The 26,247-nt window shown below is 44.0% G+C and overlaps 1 protein-coding gene across 4 annotated transcripts in view; it reads right to left on the bottom strand.

Moving 5' to 3' along the window:
- PNOC (prepronociceptin) overlaps positions 1 to 26,247 on the bottom strand; it is a 102,664-nt gene that overhangs the window by 51,272 nt on the left and 25,145 nt on the right. For 2 of the 4 annotated variants that reach the window (XM_069975781.1, XM_069975780.1), the window contains exon 2: positions 580 to 720. In XM_069975781.1, coding sequence (XP_069831882.1) covers positions 580 to 702 — 123 coding nt within the window. In that variant the 5' untranslated portion in view covers positions 703 to 720. Of the gene's footprint in view, positions 1 to 579; positions 721 to 12,457; positions 12,602 to 21,255; positions 21,302 to 26,247 lie in introns of those variants that run through there. The other 2 variants (XM_069975778.1, XM_069975777.1) reach the window with 2 other exon arrangements.

The following is a 26,247-nucleotide window of genomic DNA, read 5'->3' on the forward strand; positions in this document are numbered from 1 at the left end:
ACTGGAAACGACTGCCTGATTGGAAAAGGCGGACGTCAAGCTAGAGAGAAGCTACGGATTGGCATTGACTGATGTCTCTATTGTAGAGTTCCGCTAGTCTTGAAGTCCATGTGACTTCGTGAAAAAATGCTGAGTAATAGATTTAGGCGGGGATTCATCAGGGACAGGTTAATAGGATCCTTCATTTACAGCTCATGATTTAGATGACACCAATGTAGTAATCATTGAATTCTGAAAAGTACTCTCACACAGAAGTATACACAGAACCAATGCCATCACATGACATGCCATTCTCTTATTGTTGATGCAAACCCCACCCAACTCCAAGGCTCATTCTAGCAATCTCTGGCGATGTAAACACCCAGATCCCAACCAATCCAAACTTTTGACATGTCTCTAGGACAAGTGACCATTTAGCTTTTGAGCATCTCCAGCAACCAATCTATGCAGATCTTCAGCCTGAACAAAACCAAAGGTTTGGAATGGACAGGACACTTTTTACGGCAGATTTATTAATCAGATTTGTATAACAATGGAAATTCTATATACAAATGATTGACATCCATGCAAACTACTCACCAGAGTGTTGAAGTTGTCGTGTTGGTATAAGTGTTTGTTGCAAGTAATGCAGTCATTCTGGCAGTCGCAAAGAACGTGTGAAAGTAACGACAGCAACATTATACTCCAAAGGAGAGCCTTCATTGTGTTGGTAAGGAGGAGCTGCAAGAGGAAGCCATGTTTAGTCATTGTCTATATAACTGTCTACATGCTACACATGATCTACACTCAATGTATTAGTAATATAGCTAAATACAGGAGTGGAAACAATGGATAAATTAATGACCCTATTACTTTTAACCTGTTCCATCTTTGTAGTGGATGTCTTCACCATTGATAACGTTTCTTAATGCTGCTCTATTTACTCTCTATGAAACTTTTGAACATTGCCAAGTGTCAAACTCTGCAAAGTTTGGAAATTCTATAGAGAGTGAATAGAACATGACCATGCATAGGCTCTATAGCTCCAATTGCAGTGTCCCAGTACCACTATAACAGCTACCATCTATTATCAAATTGTCGTGTGGTTGTTAATATTCCTTTTTCTAACCTGTATTGGGTCTTGCAAGTCTACTTGCTAAAGAGTTTTGTATATTATGTTGCATCCATTACATAAACAATGAGTTAACATTTGCATATTCTGTGTAACAGAGAAGTGATGCATTGGTCACATGCTTTGCCCACATGGGTTCCCATAAAAGTAGACTTTAGTCCACCCCTTAACCCAGAACAGTTAAACCTAGTCAGTGTGTGTCCCTAGCCAGGAAAGCGTGTGCATCTCACAGCTCTACTCTTTGTTTCAAGTCTATAGTATTACAGTAGTACATGCAAGAAGATCAAGCTCAATGAAGAGAAGTTTTTACCTCTTCAGTGCCTCAGAACCAGCCCAGTACCAGTCACGCAACAAGCAAGTTAATGCCCTGTAAACAGTCCACACTGTAACAAATATGCCAGTTGCACACCAAAAACCTTTTTTTTTTAGTAAACTAATGGAAAAGCAAAGAAACAGTGACTAAATATTCACTCATCTATGCTAAAGATCATTTCACAGAATCCTAGTTTCCCAAAAGGGATGATTCTACCGCAAGCCAGATAAGTGTGCGCATCTCCCAGCTTTATTTCTTATACGATATCTGCAGTGTTCCTAGAGTACCTCGAGAAGAAGATCAAGCCCAAAAAAGGGAATTTTTTCCTCTTTAGTGCATCGGAATCAACCCATTACCAAGCAATCTGCTACAAGCAATCACTGCCCTGTGACAGTGACCAAACATTAACTCATCTATGCTAAAAACTGTTTAACAGAATCCTACTGTCCCAGAGGAGGTAGACCAGTCTGGCCCAAGCTAGAAAAGTCTGTGCATCTTCAAGCTCAACCAAAAGTTTTTACCTCTTTAGTGCCTCTGAACCAACCCAGTATCAGTCAAGCCACCACAAGCAAGTCACTGGAATGTGGTGTGCTAGCAGCACACCAAAAATCTTTCTCTTCATTAGATGGATGATAAAGCAACCTTTAAAGTGACTGTACCACCAGGCCCAGGCTGCACTACAGACGGGCCGACCCACCCTTAGTGGGAGGAAACCCTAGCCCCTCTATGATAGGGTTCCATTGATTCTAATGGAGTCACGTCATGGAGGGGCTGGGGTTTCTTCCCACTGGGGGTGGGTCGGCCCGCCTCCAGTGCTTTAGCCTGGGCCTGGTGGTACAGTCAATTTAAGGGGGCAGTGGCAAAATATTCACTCATCTATGCTAAAAACTGTTTCATAGAATCGTAATGTCGAGACGTCTCATTCCTTTACTGAGCACTACTACTACTCCCAGCCAGCCTGTACCTCCACACTTAGGTACACGGGGGTACTACACATTTATTCGGGAACCCAGAACCTCCATTCTCAAGATTAGTTGAAGTCCCAGTGGTCACATCCCAACAGATCAATTTATAACCCCCTATTTTGTGAGTAGGGCAAACTTTCAATCTTACAATGACCCCTTTAAATATAATACAATAAAGAGGCCTAAATACTGGGGATGTTATATGAATGAATCAGTATCAGTAACCTATTCACCCCACTATAACATTCTCTGCCTTCTGCGGTAGACGTGATAGACATTGCAGTAAAATCTTTATTGCCTTTATCACAGATTTGCTTTTTAAAATTATTTTATTTTCACAAAGCCAACGCAGGTTCGGAATGTGCAGATGGAGGATTGTTAGAGAGCTGCAGCAATGACTGTACAGGTCTGGAGATCGACCACTAAACACAACATTTTGCCTTCAAGGGGACATAAGTGATTGAAACAAGTGGCTAATTTCCATAGAAATAACATATACAGAAGAGACATATTGCTTCTATGAATTCTAAATGAGGTCATTAAAGTTAATTTGCATAGACTGAAATGAAGCTGTCACTCTGAGAATCTCTGCTGTACGACATCAGGCCGGCCTGTGATAAATGGAGGCCACGCTGTGTTCTCTGTATTACAGCATGGAAACTGCTATGAAGCCCTGATGTGGGATATTAACCACAGCCAGGAAACTTGACCTCCCTGATCCCAAGCATTTCTCACCAATATGTTGTGTATGTTACAGCCTGTATCACAAAATACAGCTCAATAGTGAGTGCAGCTCTGGAGTATAATACAGGATGTAACTCAGGATCAGTACAGGATAAGTAATGTAATGTATGTACACAGTGACCCCCACCAGCAGAATAGTGAGTGCAGCTCTGGGGTATAATACAGGATGTAACTCAGGATCAGTACAGGGGAAGTAATGTAATGTATGTACACAGTGACCCCACCAGCAGAATAGTGAGTGCAGCTCTGGAGTATAATACAAGATGTAACTCAGGATCAGTACAGGATAAGTAATATAATGTATGTACACAATGAACCCACCAGCAGAATAGTGAGTGCAGCTCTGGAGTATAATACAGGATGTAACTCAGGATCAGTACAGGATAAGTAATGTAATGTACACAGTGACCCCACCAGCAGAATAGTGAGTGCAGCTCTGGAGTAGACTGGAGGATAGGCGGGTGTGGTCACTCTCAGTGTGTCTAGGTGTGTCTGTCTGTGCTCCTGAGCTCCAGAGAGAGAGGCTGATTTTCCACCTGCCTTTCCCAGGAGTGTGGCAGGCTCCTGGGGGAGGCTTTAAGCATGGATCCCCGGGAATCCCGGGCCTCCATATCCCGAACCAGGCCGGCGGGGGGTGGAGAGGAGAAGCTACCGGCCAGCGCTCCAGCCTGTGGACTGAGGAGATCTGGAAGGGTCCGCAGCAATGTGGCCCCTAGCCCCCAGGCAATGGCTTCTAGTGATGGAGGAAAGAAAGCTGCAGCTAAGAAAACTCCAGCAGTGTCCAGGAGTCAGCCGGTGGAGATGTGGGGTGAGCGAGGCCCCAAGGAGTCTGCCAGCACATACTGCTCCCGCATCACCGCTAAGTTTGTGGAGTACGAACAGCTTGGGAAGGCACTGAAGGCAGCAAGAGAAGATCTGCGCTTTCTGAAGTACCAGGCTAATACAGCTCCCAAGAGGAAGAAGCCCGAGTTCTCTCCCAGGATAAAGTCCCTGAGTGCCCAGGTAAAGGGGATAGAGGAGAGGAGGGCGGCCATCCTGGAAGGGAGCGACCTGTTCAGGGAGAAATTACACAATGAGGATCGTTTTGGCACTATGAAATATCCTAGCAGCAGAGCGGATGATGGGGGTGATGCTGCAGGAGATGGGGAGAGTAGTAGTGGTGAGGAGGAAGAAATAAAGGCTGAGGAGGCTGTGAAAGCTGAGGACTTGGTGGAGTGTAAGGAGGAGGACTGTGTGGTGAATGAAGACCCCTCTGATGTCACCCAAAGTAACCCCCAAAGCATGCAAGAGAGCTACAGCATTATGGCAGCGCAGGTGGCTCTGCCAGACACTGATGAGGATGATGATGATGGTCTTTCAGATGGAGGACTACTACAGGCCATAATCAGGCAGGAGTCCCCCCTGAGGATGGAGGCCTTCACATTTGGAGAAGAGCTCGGTGATGATTTTCCTGTAAAAAGAAAAGCAGCAAAAAAGCAAGAGAGTGTGAGTCTTGTATTCACTCCATTCCAGCAGTCCGGGGCGGCTGAGAAGTCAGTCCGGGTGGCTGGTGACTCCTCTACACTGCCAGTCCCCATTTCTGATGTGGAATGGGGCCAGCAAGGAGGAGAGATAGATGGCAAGATGGCGGAGAAACCCGCTCCTGCTTGTGTCAGTAGTGGGGGCGGCCATAGTAAAGGTAAAGAAGGGCCGGACAGGAAGGTTCAGGGCCACTTGGGAGTCTCGGGTGCTGCAGGACGCTCCTCTGTGGGGGGTGCCCGGGCATCAGGGACTGGTGTGGAAAGTTCCAGTATGTCATATCCACCTGGAGTGACAGCGTTTCCGGTTGCCGTGTCTCCTGCTGTTGGCTCTGCGGGGTCGCAGTGGGAAGGCGCATCTTCTGGGAACGCAGTAAGCAACTCCCCCAGGTCAAGAACATTGGAGCCTATACTGGGTTCCAGTGGGAGAGTTTGTACTGATGCGGGGCCATGTGCGTCACCTGTCATGGCATCCGCAGCTAAAGAGACTGTTGGGACTGAGGCACGAAAAACAGTGCTAAAACCTGCCACACTGATCCATAAAGCCAGCCCAGCTACTGAGTGTATGGAGGTGACGGATGGGGGGAGTAGTAGTAGTATGAATGTTGTGCAGACTGGGGGAGGGAGTGGTGTTATTGATGGGATGTGAGTGGTTTGAATGCTAGGGGTGGTGAAGTTAACCCTTCAGGTGCCACTGGAGAAGTGGCAATTCTCAGGGCAGATTTTGCTGGGGTATATTCTCGTAATGCTGTTATTAATCAGTCAGGGCCGGGTCCGGCTGCCCCTCCGGCTGCCGTTAGTAGTTACGCTACTGTTGCGGCAGCCGGAGGTCCAGGGAGATCTTTACTTCCACCCCCTGGGGAGGGTCACTTGCAACAACGCCTTCTGGAGGCACTTAGGAAAGGAGATAGAACGCTCCAGGTAGAGGGGAGGGAGGTCGACTTGTCCTTCTACATAGAAAGACATGGACTTGGAGCCTTCCGAGAGTATAATGGGGAAGTGGTCTGGGCGCTTCCAACACCCGGGCAGGAGGTGGGCCGTAGGAACGTGGCCCGTCTGGTATGGAGAGGCAGTGATGCGTGCCCACAGAGAGGGAAGGTGGTGGAGCTTCTCTTCCAGATGAGGTTCAAGGCCAGTGACATCTTTGCCTTGATCCACCCCTACGGCTCCTCTGAGTTCGACATCAGCTTTGTAAGACCAGAGGGGCTTGAACGTTTCTGGTCTAATTATGAGCTGGTGAAGGACGAGCCCGGATGGCGAGATTTCGTTGTTAAAGCGATATCTCACCAGAGCATGGTAAAGAAAGTGACCGTTTTGACACGTAACATATCACTTTCTTGTTATGACATCATGACTTGGTTGGGCAGGTACGGGGAAGTGACGGACGTTCCCCGGAAGAACTTAGATCAGCATGGCATCTGGTCTGGGGCCTGGACGTTCTCAGTCCGTCTAAAACGTTCAGGCAATACTGTTGCGCACATACCATCAGCCGCTTTCCTTGGTCGCGACAGAATCCAGGTCTTTTACCAGGGGCAACCGAAGCTGTGCCACAGGTGCGGTGATCCCACCCACTTCAGCGCAAACTGCTCTAAGCTGATGTGCGCTCTGTGTGGTGCGGAGGGTCATCTGGCTGCATCCTGTGGCCGGATTAGGTGCCACCTGTGTGGTGACCTTGGTCACCCATTTAGTAGGTGTCCCCATTTTTTCTCTTATGCTGCAGCCACCCGAGCTGGGGAGAGCCCTGAGGTTGCCTCAGCGGGGGAGGGGACCAGCAGAGGAGAGGGAGCACCAGAGCCAAGGAAGAGAACTGACAAGGAAAAGCGTAAGAGCCCCACTCAGCTTAGGCTAGAGGAAAGGCGCAGAAGGAGCAGGGACCTTGGAAGTTCCAAGATGTCGGGGTAGTCCAGGGTCCTGCTCCTGGCGTTGGCTCAGATGGTCAGGCTGAGGCTTTGGGGGACGCTGAACTAGATGAAGAGATGGGGAGACTGCGCAAAGAGGAAAGCGAGGCTATAGCCATCTCCTCAGGTTCTTCCCAGTATGAAAGTCTGGATGAGGATGGAGGGAGATGGCAAGAGGAAAAACCTAAGCGCAGAAGAAGGAAGAATGTTAAGAAGATGCCTAAAAAATCTAAGGCGACTTCTTCATCTTCCCAAAAAATTATTAAAGGCCAGATGTCAAAGGAAGCTCTGACTGACCCCCCTCTGATCGGTCTATCTAACAGATATCAGTCCCTCAGTGAAGGAACCTCTCCATTTTTAGAGGGAGAGGTTGAGGGACTGGTGTCTAGGGCAGAGGAACCTCCAGGAGGTGCCGAGCCTGCTCCCCCAGAGGTAGTTTCCTCAGGGGGTCAGGTGGCCTCAGGTGGGGGAAGTGAAGATCAAGAGATGGATATGTCCACCTCTCTAAAACGGTCTAAGGAACCATCTAAGGGGTCTTCCTCTGATGTTGAAGGGGCTGGAAAGAAAAAAGGAAAGAAAACAAGTAAGTAGGGGTTTAAGGCCGTCCAACTTGATTACCCATGATGGCGGCACTCACCCTATTGACGCTGGCATCCATTAACTGTGCCAGCATTAAGTCTTATACGGCTAGATTTGCAGCCTTTGATTTTCTCGGTCGTATTAACGCTGACATTTTGTTTTTGCAGGAGACCAGGTTGACAGATCTAGCCTCTCTAATAAAAGCCAAGAGAGATTGGAGGCATGGACCTTCACACTGGTCTCTTGCGGCTGAGCCGTATAGTGGGGTGGCGGTCCTTTTTACCGCTCCTGTAGAATGCAGACGGGTTATCGAGTTGGAAATGGGGAGGTGCCTGATCTTGGATGTCCTCATGAACGGGCAAGAGCTCCGGCTCATTAACATCTATGCCCCACAAACTAAGTGGGACCGTAAAAGCCTTTTTATGAGGATTAAGCCCTTTCTTTTTACGAGTCGGCAGGTGCTCTTTGGTGGAGACTTCAACACTATCACGAGGTCTCAGGACAGGAGAGGCGCCAAAGACAAGCTGGCTTATGATAGCATGGCCCTGATCAGCATAGTTAGGGATGCTCGCCTAGAGGATGCCCACATCCGGACCCCCTCGGGCCACGCGGGTTTCACCTATCATCGAGGTAGCTGCAGGTCTAGATTAGACAGGTTTTATTTAAAGGAGGAAGCTGTCTCTTTCGCAGTGTCCGTGGTTGAGGTGGAGTTCTCCGATCACTATTTAATTTTGTTTTCCGTGAATGTTTCAGAGACCCCCTGGATGGGTAGAGGCTACTGGAGGCTGAATTTGTCCCTCCTGGAAGAAGCAGAGGTAAGACAGTCCTTTGAGGATTTTTTTCAGAGTCAGGTACCTCTACTGGGCCTATGTAGTAGTAAGTCAGAGTGGTGGGAGATATTCAAGAAGCGGGTTGCGAGGTTCTTCCGCCAGCTCTCGAGCCTCAGGTCCCTGAATAGGTATCGTGTGTATCAGGGCCTGAGGAGGAAACTTGAGCATTTCGTCTCGACTGGAGGTAGTAGAGAGGAGATCTCCAGAGTGAAAGCCTTGCTCATGAGGTGTCAGTATGATAGGCACGCATCTTTAGTTTTTGAGAGGGATTTCAGGAGGTACCGCTCGCCCGACCCCTACAGAAACTGTAAGATGTCAGTGAATAGTAAGATCGTGACTGGACTGGTTGATAGTACGGGATCTCTGAACCGGTCCAGATCAGGGATCCTGGAGGTTGTCAGATCCTTTTACTCACACCTCTTGGGGAGGAAGGATCTAGATCGAGACGTGATGTCGGGTTTCCTGGCTGAAACCATTCCTGAGCCAGGGGTAGACCCCTCTCTTGATGTTTTGGCAGAAGAGATCAGGGAAGAGGAAGTTAGACTGGCGATTGAAGGGCTTGCCCTGAAAAAGTCGCCAGGTCCAGATGGCTTAACATCTGAGTGGTATAAGACCTTCAGGGACCTCTTGGTTCCCCTCTTGACCGAGGTCTTCAATGAGTGTCTTTCCTCGGGCACTCTGCCGAGGTCAATGAGGAGGTCAGCCCTGATTCTTTTGTCAAAGGGTAAAGATTCGAGCCGTATTGAGAATTGGAGGCCCATAGCTCTTCTCAATGTGGACAGGAAGATTCTGGCAAAGATACTGTTTAATCGGCTGGTGAAGTTTGCACCCCGGCTCCTTTCGGAGGCTCAGCACTGCTCTGTTCCAGGCCGAAGCACCTTAAGTGCTGTCCTTAGTGTCAGGGAGGCAGTGGAGCGGAGTAGTGCGGGTCTTTGGAAGGGGTACTTGCTGTCCCTGGATCAGGCCAAAGCATTTGATCGGGTGAACCATGAGTACCTCTGGTCCGTCCTTCTGAGATATGGCCTACCAGATACTTTTGTCAATTGGCTTAAGATCTTGTATGCAGGGGCAGAGAGTTTCCCGCTGGTGAACGGTTGGTCTGGCCGCTCTTTTGAGGTTGGGTCTGGTGTTCGCCAGGGCTGTCCTTTGAGCCCACTGTTTTATGTGTTCGCGATCGACCCTTTCCTTAGGAGGGTTGGTTGTGGATCATTGGCAGTGGTCGGGATGAGCCTGGAGGAGCCAGAAGCCACCCTGAGAGTGGTAGCATACGCTGATGATGTCACTCTCTTCGTGTCCTCGAGAGAGGAGGTCAATATGGTGATGTCGGAGGTGGACCGCTACTCAGAGGCATCTGGGTGCAGCATCAACCCGGATAAGTGTAAAAGTCTCTGGCTGGGAGGGGGAGATCCCAAGATTGATCTCCCGGGCACCCTTCCAGGGCCCCAAGACTCGGCAAAAATCCTAGGCATTACATTCGGCCAGGGTGATTACCCCACTAAAAACTGGGATGGTAGGCTCCAGAATGCCGCTCAGAAGGTGGACCAGTGGAAGGGTTGGTCCTTAACCTTAAGGGAAAGGGTACACCTGATCAAATCGTACCTGCTCCCTTTGTTCATCTACCTGGGCAGTGTATGTATCTTGCCAGAGGCTTCCTATACTAGGATCTACAGCCTGTTCTTCCAGCTGTTATGGGGGAATAGGCTGAACCTGGTCAAGAGAGGTTACGTACCGCACGAGGAGACTTGGGGGTTTGTCTATGGTGAACCCTGTGGTGTTCTTAGTGAACACCTTCTTAAAAGCCAACATTGCAAACCTTTGAAAGAGAGGGCTCCTCCGTGGGTACTCTCCTGCAGGGAATGGTTTCGCCCTTTCTTCCAGGAATGGGAGACAGGAGGGCGAGTGAAGGACCTTCATACACCCCATGGGTATCTTCCGGCTTACGCTACCCCGACTCTGAAGATGATACGCCGATGGGGTCTGGGAATGTGGGAGATCAGGACTCAGTCGAGGAAATTCCTTGACCAAAGGGTTCTGTTGACCCATTTCCAGAAGCCCTTGGCGCTCAGGGACTGCCCAGGCCAGGATCTAGAGGTTGGGCTTAGTCTTTTAAACTCGAAACGGATCCCTCAGAAGTTTTGGGATTTGGCCTGGCACTGCTTCCAGGGGAAGCTATATGTAAGGGACAATTTGAAGTGCAGGAGCTCCGATGATCGGGGGTGTCCCCGTGAGGAGTGTGGTAATACGCTGGAAAGCATGGATCATTTCCTGCTTCATTGTCCCTTCAATATAGGGGTTAACACCAGGGTGGGCGCCTCCATAGGTTGGAGTCAGTTAGTCAGCTTCACCTATCCGGAGTGGGCTTATGAGGCATTCAGGAACCTGGGTGGCCGAGATCGATGCACGTTATTCTTAGTCAGCTTAGTGGTTAGGTACCACACATGGAACGCACGGTGTCTAGTATCTACACAGCGTAGAGTCCTCTCCGAGGTGGAGGTCTGTAGGAATATCACTGGTGACTTTGGGAAGATCAGGTCTTTGGAGTATGGCAGGCTGGGTACAAGTAGGGCTTCTCTCCTGTGGAGAGGGTTTTCTTTTGCTGTGCCCTAGGTACTGAGCCCACTGGGTGAGGGACCATAATTCTGGTTAGGGACAGAGCAGGTAGGGACAGCAGTAGGGAAAGCGCGTAGGGTCAGTTTAAACTTAGGGTTAGAGATAGGGGGAGAGTAGGGTAAGATAGTAAGGGATAGTTTATAAATTTCTTGTGCCCGGTCTGGCATCCTCCGATCCTGGTGGAGGGCTGGTGCATGCCACTTTAGATTTTTGTTTTGTTTTTCTGGTCAGCAGTAGGTATAAAGGGCTTACAGGCTACCGAACTTGGGCCTTATTATAATATTGTATAATATTGTGTTATGTTATTATGGTGTGCTATGTTTATGTTAATATATGTTATAAGTGTTGGCAGGGTTATGGCTGAATAAGCCATATGAACTTTATGGACATTATAGTCATTGTATATATGAGGGGATACAGAATAGGTTGGGAGGGGGGATATGGGGGGCGGGGTCTGTGGGAAGGTGAGGGCTGAATGGAGCTGACACCAAAAATGGACTGAACTTTGACTCCATGAACTGAGCTCACACTGGGGTCTAGGGGAAGGTGGAGGGGCACATGGGTAATAGATAGAATTGTTGTGTGTTTTGTTTCGCTGTTACTGGTGTTTAGGTACCTTTTTTAGTTTTTCAGGGCATCCGGGCTCGAGTGTTGTACTGGAATAACCAGTTAGTTAGTATTTTATTTTTATACTGATATATTATATGCTTTCTTTTGGTTACGCCTGGATGGCTTTCATTTTCAGTTCATGTATAGTTATTGTTTGTAGTATCAGGTGGTCGTGTGTTGGTCTAAAGGTGGTTGTATTAAGGATGTCTGTGTTTAGGTTTTGTTTATTTACTATAACCCAGGTTTGGGAGTTTTTTTATTTTTTGTTTGTTTTAGTTTTTTTTAGCCAGGGTGGCTTCTCTTTAGTTATGATTACAGCCGAGGATGGCTTTGTAGTTTAAGTTTTATGGCTTATTTTGCCTGGATTGAAAACATTTTTATTTATTTATTTATTTAATTTATTTTTTATTTAATTTCTTTTTTTTTTTTTTTTTTTTTTTGTAGGTAGGTAAGTAGGAATGCTGGGCTGGCTTGGTGGCAAAAGGTTAAAGATTTCATTTTTGCTTTATACTATTATAATGGTTTATCATTATTATTTGTTATTTATGTAATTTACTGTTATGTTTAAGTTATGGCCAGATATGCCTTGTTTGTTAATTTTTATATTTTTCTAATAAAAAGAATTACAGGATGTAACTCAGGATCAGTACAGGATAAGTAATGTAATGTATGTACACAGTGACCTCACCAGCAGAATAATAATCAGAGTTCAGCTCTGAAGTCATGTAAGGCAGTTTTGATTATCTCCCCCAACTCTTTCTAAGTAATAAAGCCATTCTCATTTGTGGAGCTATGTGGTTTGTGACTCCATCTAACTAAAAAGTTTTTCAAACTGAGACAAACCAATAGAAACTTCAGTTAAAATAACAATAACACCAGATGGAAATATATTGAGGGTCTGTACTTGGTGATGGCATCATTGTGGTAACATATATGGGCATAGGCATTTAATATGTTCTTGATTTCCCCAGTGGTTAGTACTATTCAGGTATTGAAATCTGACTTGCCTGATCCTCCCAATCCCTTACATCTGTCAGGCAATATTCGGGATATCCTCGTTGAGTTAAAGGGGTTTTGTAGCCAAAATAGACTGATCAGCGGGTTACCAACACCCATTGTCAAAAGTGCAGGAAATAACTGTATTAGTTTACTGCGTAGAGCAGATACAGAACAGCTGATCGGTTCGGTGCCAGATGTCAGTCTATTTTGTCTAGAAAACTCCTTTAAAGGGGTTGTTCACCAAAAAATGTTGCCAGAAAGTGCCAGACATTTGTAATTTACCTCTATTATCAGCTGCTGTATGTCCTGCAGGAAGGGTGTATTCTTTCCAGTCTGGAGAGCAGGAGAGGTTTTCTATGGGGATTTGCTTCCTGACATGGACAGAGGTGGCAGCAGAGAGCACTGTGTCAGAGAATACAACACTTCCTGCAAAACATACAGCAGCTGATAAGTACTGGACGACTTGAGAATTTTTAATAGAAGTAAATTACAAATTTCTGTCACTTTCTGGCACTAGTTGATTTGAAAGAAAACATTTTTTTGGTGAACACCCCCTTTAAGTTAGTTAATCAGTCCTTCCAAACTGAGTGTAAGCATAGGATACCATCACCAGTACCTAGATAACTGAACAACACATAACAGCAGCTTCCTGACAGTTTCCAGGTTTCAACATAAGATTTCCTTTTACTACAAGGCATAACAAACTGGAAAAAAAAAATTAAATGGAAAGAAGGTAAAGAACGACACATTACAAAGGCGATGTTCATGAAGCATGGAGCCTGGACTTCTCAGCTGCCCTTAGTATTACTTCGAAGGAAATGTTCAGAAACTGAGAAATGAATGGAGGTGGCGGCTCCATTCTCTTTCTACTATTATTTCATTATCTACCGCTGGGCAGACATCTATAACCTTTCCTATCTGCCGCTGCGGCGTATGAAAGAACTGGACGCTTTTGTTGGCAGATCCAGCCGAGTCTCCTTCTCGGGATAATGTAGTCGCACACATGAGATCGTGATGGATTCAGAGAAAAAGGTTTCGTTTAACTTCATCTTGTAATTGTGAAAAAAAAAAAAAACTTAAATAATTTGCAACTGGATGAAAGATGTCACGTCTGTAATTCTCTTAGCTGCGCGGTGACCGATGGAGTTTACCGGTCCCAGGATGCTCCTCATGGCTGACTCTTCATGTCGGCCATTATCTCGGGAGGACTCACGTAGAGGGGAGTGAATGTTAATCACAGGGAGAATAATGTAAATGTCTCAGGACATTAGCTCTGGACGTCATAACGCAAATCAGCCGAGGCTCGGCAAGATGGGGGCAACAGGGGTCACCAAAAGGGAGAGGAAGGCGACGTCTATGGTGGCAGAGATTAATTTCCCAATTATGGGACTAACTCGGTGTTGTGCACAGAGAAAAGCTGGAGGAAGACACGTTCAGGAGGGTGTTATGGGTCTTCGCAAATTCTGGTTCATTTCGCTTGTCTTTTGTTATGTAGCTCACATTTCTCCATGTTCCTGCATATTAACGGCATTCCTCACCTATGCGGAGAATAGGATCGGGGGGATCTGTCTGCATGGACCCCTACTAAGCAGGGATGGTGGTCCCTTAGAGCCCATTATGAATAGAATGTTAGTATGCATTTATAATCGCTATAAGATTGACTGTATATTGGCCGATAGTGATAGTGGATCATTATCTTCATCAGTCAAAGAGCAGTGAATGGGGTTGGGGAAATAAAGAGTTAAGTCAGACAAGTAATGCTCTATTCTCAAGGGGCCGTTTGACCCCAGTGATCTGAGGGTGGGTGACAGATTCTGTTAGTGGGTCAAGACCTTTAAAAGGCGTTGTCCAGCACTTTATTATTAGTAGGAAGATTAAAAAGAACGCTGTACTCACCTGCCCCCATTTCATAAGTGTCTGGTTTAGGTACTCAGCACTTCCCCGATTTCTATTTCAACAGAAGGAGGTTCCTGCTTAGCCAATAACCAACTGATGGGTCTCTGCTGCGAACACTGATTGGCTAAGCAAAGCGTCGATCAGCACGATCGGGAACTGTCAGAATGAGTAGAGGTGACTACACATTTTATATCTTTTCTGTCTAACCTGTCCATTGTTAAAAGGAAAAGTAAGCTGCTGAACAACCCTTTAAAGACAAAGCATTTCCATATGACCTATAAGAAAATTCCACTATTTAAACCACAATGGAACATCACTCTTCTGAATGGCTGCCATGAAATGGATTGTCTAAGGGCCCTATTACATTGAATGATTATCGTCTGAATCGGGACGATCACTCCATGTTACAGACAACAATCAGCCGATGACAACGATCATTGGCTGATCGTTGATTTAGGTTTGTAGCGATGCTTGGCCGACAGCTGACGATTCCCCAAAAGCCTAATACCTTTCCTCTCTCTGCTCCCCAAGAGCGGGGAGAGGTAAGGTGTCAGGTGTTTGCGCTAACGATGTCCATGCAGCCCTTTCCTCCAGATTATTGGGACATAGTTCTAATAGGTCCAATAGGTCTTGCAGATCAGCGCTCGTTTACTAAAATGATTGGGCTGTAGACGGCCCATGTAATAGGACCCTTACTGTGGTTTTACCAAAGAAAATAATCTATTCCCTGGTGTGAAGGCAGACCAGAAGCGAATCATAAAGGACTTGCTCTTCAGTAGAGATGATCGAACATCGGTATATGTTAGGTTCGATCGAACTCGAACCTTCAGCATTTGATTCCCGATGCCTTCCCATTCCGTGGCGAAGGTGGAGCAAGCCCGAGTACCGCCTGGAAAACAGGGATACAGCCTAGGTAATAGACTGTATCCCTGTTTTCCAGGCAGTACTCAGGCTTGCTCCACCTTCCCCACGGAACAGGAAGGCATCAGGAATCAAATGCTGAAGGTTCGAGAAGGTTCGTGTTCGATGGAACCTAACATTTCCCAATGTTAATGTCCGACTTTTAAAATATGATTAGAGATTGTCTATCCTGAATCTTGTCCAAAGGGGATAGAAAAAAAATCAGCATCATTACATCCTTCCTGTATTACAAAAATGTTATACCCTAGATTACAAAATATACCTGATAGACAGCACACCCACTTGGCTGGTTGTCAACGGAATACTTAGCCATAGTGAAAGATGGAAAAACCAAGCAACTTGACAATCGGTCAACTGACTAATATGATTAGTAATCTTTTTGTTCTCAGAGAAATAAGCTGCTGCTGAGAACACATGAACAATTGGCAAATCTAAGTTTATGGGGGATCAGCATTGGTGGTTGTTCGGCTATTGACAGTATAGCCTTTGGAATTTTTTTTATCTGAATCTTGTAATAACCATTTTAATAAATGGGGACTCCAACCTCAGGTAAAAAAAAAAATACATAAATAAAAATTGCTCTCGTCTGTCTCAGTTCTAAAATTATCAAAAATTCATTTGTTTTGTGGATCTGTAATTTTCTCCCCTACAATGTTCTCTCAATACATACTGGTGGAGCAGTTGTTTAGCACCACAATCCCCAGAATGCATTGTTTTTCCTAAGCACTCCCTGACAGCCCTCCCACCCTGCGTGCCTCCTTATACAGCACTCCTACTAGTTCCCCTCCCAGAACTACTGTAGAAAATTTCAGTACACAGCAGACTCTTGGCCTACACCTGCTGCATTCATTCCCTGTCTGCTCCTCTGCCTGTAGCATCATTTAGCACAAAGAAACATTCTCTAAACACCTTCTTCATTAAATGTTCCAATAAAGATAGATACGTATGTGTGTGTGACAGGTGCATGGTGATGTAGTTGTAGGGGCTGGTCATGGGTGGTGACATCAATGAGAGGGTGAGGCTTTTGCTTAGAGTCATAATCCAGCCAAACCATCTGAGACCACACAGTATGATATATTGTTTTAGAAGAGAGGAAGATGACAGGGAGCTGCTGAGACAACACCAAACTGAAAAAGAACTAACTTTCTGTCAGGGGTATTTCAAGCAAAAACATGCAAAATAGAAGAACACTATATTAGTACATTGTACCTCTTTTTTTTTTTTTTCTTTTTTTTTCTGTTACCAAAATAATCCTTTATAGTCATCCAAACCTTCAGATTTTGACAGCACCAGCCAACAATCGAAAGGATATGGGTGCCTCCTGACACTCCCAACAACAAATATTGGAGAAGAATTGGGACTGAGGGAAATAAGTTACTGGAGTTAATGAAGGAGTCTGGAGGGTTCAGCGGAACCTGCCAGTGGCTTCCTTGCCTTTTCTCATTTAGAATGCATACACATTCAGCCAAGCCAAGTTTGCATGTGTATAGCTGTCAACAGATGACATCATATGTGTATGGGCAGCTATTGTATCTGAATGTTGATCCCCCATCTACCAATCAGCCAAGATCAATTTACTTTGCACATGTTCCCCAAAACAGATGTTTGCAAAAGAGTCCATGGTGCCTCAATTAGGAGTCTTGAATATGGGACTAGCCAGATATCCCTCCAGGGAGGGCTCCTGTAAGGAGACCAACAATACCACCATATAAAGTGGTCCTTTCAGTCAATATCCAACTCTATTACAAGTCTAAGATTATGACAAGGGAAATGCCAAAGCCACCAAGTATCCATCAGCAGACAGCTGTTTCAGGTTGTTGCCCCTCATCAGTGTGAAGCAGGATTCTGGCTAGCCAGGAGCAATGTCTGATAGACCACCACAGCAAAACGATCACTGATCTCAGGGAGATCAGCTAAAGACGACTGATGTTTGGGGGGGGAAGCTTTGGATCTGGGATCTTGTCACAGAGTCACCCAAACTTCATAGACATGCACAGGCCCTGCTCTCTCCTTCCATTCTTTGCTTTTATTTAAATTTTAAACTTGTACCTGTGACTCTCCAACTATTACTAACTACAACTTTCTGACATCTGGGTGTGATGGAAATTGTATAAAACACCACAGATTAAAGATCACAGTTCTATATTATTAGAGATCCTGAACATAATCTATATAGCCTGTTATCAGTAGCCATTGCTGTCTAGATCAGTGATGGCCTACCTGCAGCATTGTGGGATCTGAAATGTGGCATCTAGCGCCTAGGACCCCACTTTGTGTTAAGCCAGGGAAGAGGCAATAGATATAAGGGTCATTCAGTCATATGGAGGCTTTTCTGTTCTCTGTGTTCTGACAGACACTACACCTAGTTCACCTGCTGGGATTTGAGCTGCAAAGCAGGTACATGGGAAGCAAGTGTGTATTAGATAGATAGATAGGAGATAGATGGATAAATAGATAGATAGATAGATAGATAGATAGATAATAGGAGATAGATAGATAGATAGATAGATTATGAATGCCCAAAAACTTAGCCCATTAAGCTGTGTCAGAGTTCATCTCATAAGAAGTACAAAGGGAACCTGGAACAAAAAGTTTATTGTGAACAGTGATAAGGTTTTATTTATGAAGGCAATCAAACACAATTGAGTGCAACATTTCGGTTTTCAGACCTTCATCAGACACTGATTGCTGGTGAAGTACCTCACTGCTGCTTCACCAGCAATCAGTGTCTGATGAAGGTCTGAAAACCGAAACGTTGCACTTCATTGTGTTTGATTGCCTTCATAAATAAAACCTTATCACTGTTCACAATAAACTTCTTTGTGCAGAGTACCTAGATATATAAATAGATAGATAGAGAGATAGATAGATAATAGATAGATAGGAGATAGATAGATAGATAGATAGATGCAAAGAATAGTGAAGCAGCACTACTTCCAATAATAAATTGGTGCCAGCAGATGACCCAGCCACGGATTAAATATATAGTGCAAACAGTCTGCAGCACTCCAAGTTCACTGAACGTGGAGTGCTGCGGACTATTTGCACGATAGATAGATGATAGATAATGATAATTATATTTACTTGTATAGCACCAACAGATTCTGCAGCGCTTAGATAGATAGATAGATAGATAGATAGATGATAGATAGAAGATAGATAGATGAATATATAGATAGCAGATTGACAGACAGACAGATAGATAGATAGATAGATAGATAGATAGATAGGAAATAGATAGATAGATGAATATATAGATAGGAGATAGATAGATAGATAAACAACAGAGTGGAGTGCACTCACAGAAAATCGTTTTTGGAGTGCCAGCAATGGAGACTGGAACCACGTCCCCTTCTTCATACACAAAAGACTTCGCGGCACCTCCGTTAGGTGAAAAAACTGTGATTTATTGTTTCAAAAAAACTTTAGCCAGTGCTGCCTGGCTAAAGTTTTTTTGAAACAATAAATCACAGTTTTTTCACCTAATGGAGGTGCCGCGAAGTCTTTTGTGTAGATAGATAGATAGATAGATAGATGAATATATAGATAGCAGATTGATTGATAGATAGATAGATAGATAGATATGAAACACTTCTTTGTTAGTGTTTCTCTTTTATAAATCCTCTTTACACACAGTTAGGAGATTCTTGGAGGGGCTCCCCTATTCAGGATCCATGCCTGTTAGCTAAAGCAGTGAGATCTCCATCTGTGGAGGACCCAGTATATCTATGCATTACACAGTCAACTCTTTCCATTAGACCTGTGTAATACATCCTTTTTTCCTGTGGGGGTGCTATAGAGAACTGGAATAATTGCTGCTAGATTCTTCCCCAGAGTACAGCTAACCACTAGAGATCTCATTGACCAGCTTATTGGTAGGAAAACTACTAAGAGTAATTGTCCAAAGCAGGAGACTTCTTTGAAGACCTCCTGGTGATGGAAATAAGCCCAGCAGGGTTGATACAGCGAGGACCAAAGTACTAGGGAAATGTTACTAACTAGGCCTCCTTAAAGCTGGACAGATACACAAGGTAGATGTTTGCTAAACCTACCCTGATCACCCCATGCAGATATAACACCATCATCATCCCTGTCTAGGTGACTGATAACCACTACATCCAAGTCATCTCTTCATCTTTACTACATCCTTGCTTCTTGTATCACCTCCATAAATGTAGTGAGGACCACCATGGAGGCAGGGATGATACCTCATGTCTTGTAAAATTTTGGACCTACAGAGGAGTTGGTTCATCTGCACCTTCCCATATCCACAGTTATCTTGCATCCAAGACAATAAAGAAGGTTCTAGACAAGACACTTTAAGACAATAAAGTTTCCCATAGATAGGATCCTAGTAATCCCACTATCATCATGTCAATAATTCTAGCAATGGTTCCTACCACATTTCCACATGTGGAGCAACTACAAGATACTTCCCACCATAGGAAGCATGTTTCATGGGGAATATTGAGGGACTTGATGTTGACATGTATGATGGTATTAATGCGGGGGTGGGGCTTTTTGGCAATACTTGCATTATGTTCAAAGGGAACAAGAAGGATTGCAAATCATGTAAATCATGATCAAGTCGTTGAGAAACAGACATAAGGCGATGTGGAGACACTGCTCATATGATGACCGGTGATCAAATAAAAATAAAATAATAAAACAATAGAACATAAATAAAAAAATATATTTACAGTACTATTATACTACGAGAATTAAAAGCAAAATAATAATAAAAATAATAATATAATAATAATTAATATAAGATTATTGCTAATGATAATATTACACAATAATAAAATTACAGATATAAGAAAATTAAACGTCATGAATAAACGACAGATACAATAATAAAAATTAAATAATTAATGCTAATAATCATGAGTAAAAACATAATAAAATACTATATATATATATATCTCAACAGAAATAAAAAAAAATCTATTACATAAAATTATAAATAAATAAATAAATCAATTAATAAATTCGATAATTTTATTATAATTCTATAGAAATAGAAAACAATCTAATTAGGAAAATAATACTTTAAAAGGTAAAAAAAATGTACGATATTAAGTCATGGAAGATATAAAGTAATTAATATTAGGACTGATAATGATTATTTGAAATGTAAAATAATGCATTAAAAAGGAAAAATTACAAAAATAGAATAAATAATAATATAAAGTAAATAATATGTTATAAATTGAATAATAATAAAAAAAATAATAACAATTTAGACTAGTATCAATAATAATGCATATATAAAATAAGGTTATTTTTTAAATTTAATAAAAGGAAGGAATTTTTAAGATTTCCTATATACATATAATAATCAGCTCTTCTCTGCCATCAGTCTAGTTGTTGTGGTGTTTTCTGTCCATATCCTACATGTGTAGTGGTTGCTCCATAGATCACTGTGAAGTTTGCTGCACAAAGCCCCGGCTTTGGCTGCATGTGCTGCTGCTCCAGTTGCAGACCACCACCCTCCTCCCTGCAGGCGACAGCTCTTTCCTCCCGGCAGCCGCACAATCTCATATCTATCCTTTGCATAGAAGAATTAGCATGACAAGAGACTGTTTCTGGCAGCCACGTGCTTGTCCTTTCTCTGCAGCCACTTTATCGCCTCCTGTCACCAGGAGTTTGGAGTGGCAGAGCGGTGCTGAGCATTAATCTGCAAACCTCTGTAATCTGCCCTCAATGGATGAAAGGAATCAAGGTGTTATCTGTGTGTGCACAGACAGGGGATCACCACCGATAGAGCCCGGCGCTTTTTACCTGTCCTCCTGGATTCTCATTTTTTTCCCTTTGTTCACTTATTTTAGCAGAATTCTACACGGCACATAGGAAACATTGACATCCTAAGCCTTTGATCTTACTGTTCTTGTCATTGCAGTAAAAACCTCCTCATGACCCCATATAACAACCCTGCAGACAATGCACGAAAGGTATCTCTCCGGCATAGCAAAAACTTATAGCGAAGCAATCGGTCACGAGTAGGAATTAATTTTTTAAAAAATTGCAAAAATATCAAAAAGTTTTTAAGAGTTTCAACCAAGAAATTCACCAGACACATATAAGCAAGACATCTCATTGCCTAGATGCAAACAGGCAGGATCTGGAGTAATAGTAAGAGACCATATATATATATATATATATATATATATAAATATATATACAGTATATATTCATCATGCAACCTGTTATAAGACAAGACCTAAGACACCAACATGCTTATAGATTGAAGTCAGTCTTACCTCTGTGAGTGATTCCAGTCTCCGGACCTCTATTGATATGTGACTGCTTCACCGTTCACTGTGGTATATTTATACACATAGGCTCCCCCACCTCTCAGGCACTCACATTGCTAGTGTGCGTATCCACCCCCTCATGCTTCCTGCCTGTCTTGCAGAGGAACACCAACACTATTCCACCTACCTCTTCCCTATCTTTGAGTAAGAAACAACGTCACTGCGACTCCTTACAGGACATCTCTGGCATGGTCAGCCATCCCCTCACTACAGAGTGGCGCAGCGCCCGCCTTTGTCCATGGCACCACATGGATTGTCTTAGCAATCAGAGATGTCATTCTGTGCATTAGGAAATGAACTAGTCTTCTTTCCCATGAGGGGGAATATGCCTCCATTCTCCATGCACTATTACCCGGACGAACAGACAAGACACTAAAAAGGATGGATTGGCAAGAAGGGATATAGGATTGGAGAAGAGGAACCTTGATGAGTGAAGACTTAGACGTTATAGACATGTGATACTATAGACGGATAAGGAACTGGGCCTGAGAGAACCGCGAGTTCTAGTTATAGTTTTGGTGAAAGATTAATAGAGGTAGGGAAGACGTGCATCTAAAATATGGTCATCTCCATGGTTTAGTATATTTTGTGCTATTTTCCATAAATTCACCAGTTACTGGAATCTTTAGTAGAGGTGAGCAAACCGGGTTCGGGTTCGAGTCGATCCGAACCTGAACGTTCGGTATTTGATTAGCGGTGGCTGCTGAACTTGGATAAAGCTCTAAGGTTGTCTGGAAAACATGGATACAGCCAATGACTATATCCATGACTTCCACATAGCCTTAGGGCTTTATCCAACTTCAGCAGCCACCGCTAATCAAATGCCGAAAGTTCGGGTTCGGATGGACTCGAGCATGCTCCAGGTTCGCTCATCTCTAATCATTAGTATTTCAACTGGTCCACAGAAAACATCTGTTCTACACCAATAGGAAGACATAGACTTTCTTGGCCTAATCCATAGGTGGCAGTTCCCGAAGTAGTCACCATTTGAGAACAGGTGCGTGAGGGGATAAACAAAAGTTCTGTGTATGTTATGCGTGTATTGGGTTCAGTGGTACGGTGGGCCGCACAGTAGTTTGTGCTCTATCAGAGTAGTTGGGCAGCAGAAATAATAGTTTTGTGTGTCAGCTTGCAGAAGGAAGCATTACCCATGACGGGAATCTGCCCGTAAAGTCAGCAGTCACTTTGGGTGCAACATAAAGGTCCTTTTAGAGGTTCTAACGCTTCTTGGCTGATCGCTGACACTTTTACATGGGGCGACTATCGCTTGAAGGAGTTTTTCTAGCAATGCTCCTTGCTGGTGTAAAAAGCCTCTAACTCTATGTGGACTTGTTGTGCATCTCGCAGTCCTCCAAATCATTCAAAGAGGAACAAAAGAATAAAACTTTACAACTTTTAAGAGTTTTGAGTGACCAAGTGGGATATGCAACCATTAAGCATATTGTGCTCCTCCAGGTGTTTGTAACCATCAAGCATCTGTGCTACAGTTGTGAAAGAAAATTAAGTCTTCTGGTCGACTGTTAAATTCTGCAATGACTATTAAACGCTCATACCACCTTTAACATGCATTGCTAGGGTTGTCAGGCAGGGAGGTGGTGGTAATACAAAGGAGCAGGTCAAGACAGCCAAGGATCAATACTAGTAACTTAGCAAAAGTATGGGGTAAAAGCCAAATCATAGCCAATACTAGAAAGTCCCACAAGGCAGGTAGAAGGGTAAATGCGGATAACAAAGTCAAGCTAACCCACTTTCTGCCATTATAGACAACCCTGTGGGTCTTAATACTGAAGGCTCCAGAAAATACATATTGGGAAGTGCAACATATCCTACAGCATTAGATCCGCAGTGGTAAGCATTTTATTTCTAGTAGTAAAGAATCGGGCTATAATACAGGCCTAGCTGGCCAAATATAACAGTAACTCACTATTGATGTAAAATTGTTATTACATATCCCACCCTGAGCCATATATAAAAAAAATTATGCCTGTACAGCCCCTCATTAAGTAGGTAGGTAGTCTTCTTCCGTAGATTGGTGTGTTCCCGCATTAGATGGATAGGGTCCCAAAGGTAAGTCCCCCAGGCGGCATGCAGGTGCCCCCAGTAGGTAGGTGACAGATAACTCCTCCCATAAGGTAGGTAGTTTCTTCCAGTAAGTAGGGCCCCTGATAGGTATGTCTCTACAGTAGGCAGGTTGGTCTCTCCCAGTAGGTAGATAACCCCCCATTAGCAAAGGTATTGCTACTGGTAGGCCACGTTCACACACTGTATGACAAGGATGCGCCAGCATCCCATTTCAATAGAAATTAAGTTTATCCGTCCGGTACTACAGTACTGGCCGGGATAAACTTCACTGACACCGGCCGTTCTGTGACATGGCCGGGTCACAGAACGGGCGGTGTCAGTGAAGTTTATCCCTATTACACAAAGCGCTTTTTAACAATTAGCGACTGACAATAAACGATCTCAAACGAGATCATTAGCCTTAAATCGTTCACCATATTACACAGAACGATAGTCGTTAGTTACAATCGTTACTATGATCATTTAGTCCATCTGATCCCATCAAAACAATGAACAGTGTGCAATTACACTGAACGATTAGTACAAAAAAAAAAATGCGGAACTACAGCAAACGAATGTGAAATTACAGCGAACAATTAACAATGATTTTAGGTTCAGATATAAATCCACAATCAACGACATACGAACGATTTTTCGATCGTTGCCTGCAATTACACAGAACGATTATCGTTTAAATTCGAACGATATAATGATTTTTCGCACGATAATCGGCCAGTGTAATAGAGGCACTTACACTAACTCCCTAACCTCAAAATAAAAAGTCCCAGCAACCTCTACTCACTGGGTAACTCCTAGGACTCTAAGGGTCCTACTACAAGGCCCATTTTGGAGGAGCATAGGAGCACCGACCTGTCAGGTCAGTGCTTGCTTGCTTCTCTTTCCCCTCTCGCTATCGCCCCTATTACACGACCGGGGAGCCCATAGGAGATAGCAGCGGTCTGCTGCTGATGCTCCTATTTCCTATGGCCAGCAGACCATTGCTCCTATTTCCTATGGCCAGCAGACCATTGCTATCGGCAGCAGGATTTTGGTCCCTGCTCCACAGTCAGCTGGTGGGTTCTTACGCCTCTCTTTCCTGTGTCCCCAAGTGTAGGACTCCACTTTGCAGTGGCTACACCACCTCTCTCTCTCTCTCCTGGCCATTTGGCTACCACATGACCTTCCTGCATAGCCCTGCCACTACGCCAGCAAAGTCTTATAGATACATCCCCTTTAAGTGTTTTAGGTGCAGTTGTCTTTTTGATATCAATCATTTTTATCGATTTCGTAAGAACATTTTTCAGAAACATCTCTAAGTAAAAGAATGACAAGCGGCTCCAGGTAAGTGACAAGTAAATTGTTATTGCATTTGTCCTGGAAATTTTCCATACTATTAATCACATTTCTACACGATAGATAAAATACACTGCCAATAAAAATGAAGGGAACACTTAAGCCTCACAGTATAACACCGAGTCCATTAAACTTCATCACTTTCAATCTGTCTGGCTAGGAAGTATAAGTAATTGGGAATCCATCAGCTGCTTTGGTGCAGCAACAGGTGTACTGGAGAGGCATCTGCAAGAGAACCCCCAAAAAGACAAGCACTCTGTCCTTATCATGTCCGATTCTTCTCTAGTTTCATGAACTGCTAGCGTCCTAGTCACTACTGGTGGAATGAGGTGGTACCATTAGTACATTGACGTTACACATAGTCCAGCTCCTCCAGGATGGCATATGCGTATGTACAGTGCTGCTCCCCATTATTGGCATTGCTTTTTTTTTTTCCCCCATAGACAATATCTTCACAAGCAAATGTACTAATGTTATATCCTCAAAGTGTTTTATACAGTGTCCAATGAAATACAAGAAGAAAAAAATTTCGTTTTCAACCATTCCTGTGTACTTTTGGATGTGCACTTTGCACTTTGTCATTGTCTTGTTGGAGGACCCATGATCTTCGACTCTAAAATTGATAATTCTCTGATTTCATGATTCCTGTGATGCAGTCAAGGCCTCCAGTACCAGACACAGCAAAGCAACACCCCAGCATTATGGATCCTCCCTAACAGTTGATCTATGCCTAATAGTTGATAGGGTGTCCTTCATTACTCCGTCTGTTAACAAACTGTTGCATTGCCAAAAAGCTTTCAGTTTCACCCAGAAGGATTACGGTTTGTCAGGGTACTCTTTGACAAAGATCAGTTCTTTTTTATAACTTTTCTTCAGTAATGGTTTCTTCCTTGGCCTTCGCCCATAAAGCTCTGCTTGGTTTAGTGTGCGGCATATGGTACTTGTTGAAACCATGACCCCAGATTGTGTTTGCCAATTATAGCAGTTCTGATGTCCACAAAGAGATCGTTTCTCTTCACCGTTGTGGTACAGGAACAGACCCCAACATGTGACTTTTTTATTCCCTCCCAAGAGCTATAAAAGAAAAATGCTCCCAAACCTAGCTGGTCTTACTCACCAAGTCCCCCTGAGTATTTTGAGCCATCTCCCGTCTTTCTAGCTGTTTCTGTTCCATAGTTACACGTTTTTTGAAAAGACAAACTATATCCAACATGGCGCCGGCCAGAAAACTACATCTCTCATCATGCAATGCTTATGCCTGATTGGTCCATGATGTAGCAGAGCTGATATCCACAGATATAGCAGAGTTGAGGCAGCGGAATAGCAGAGGTGAGGCAGCGGAATAGCAGAGTTGAGGCAGCAGAATAACAGAGTTGAGGTAGCAGAATTGAGGCAGCGTAGTAGCAGAGTTGAGGCAGCGGTGTAGCGGAGTTGAGACAGCGGAGTGGCAGAGTTGAGGTAGCAGAGTTGAGGTGAGGCAGCAAAATAGCAGAGTTGAGGAAGCGGAAAAGCAGAGTTGAGGTA

The sequence above is a fragment of the Dendropsophus ebraccatus genome, chromosome 6 (assembly GCF_027789765.1).
Source record: "Dendropsophus ebraccatus isolate aDenEbr1 chromosome 6, aDenEbr1.pat, whole genome shotgun sequence".
Taxonomy (NCBI): domain Eukaryota; kingdom Metazoa; phylum Chordata; class Amphibia; order Anura; family Hylidae; genus Dendropsophus; species Dendropsophus ebraccatus.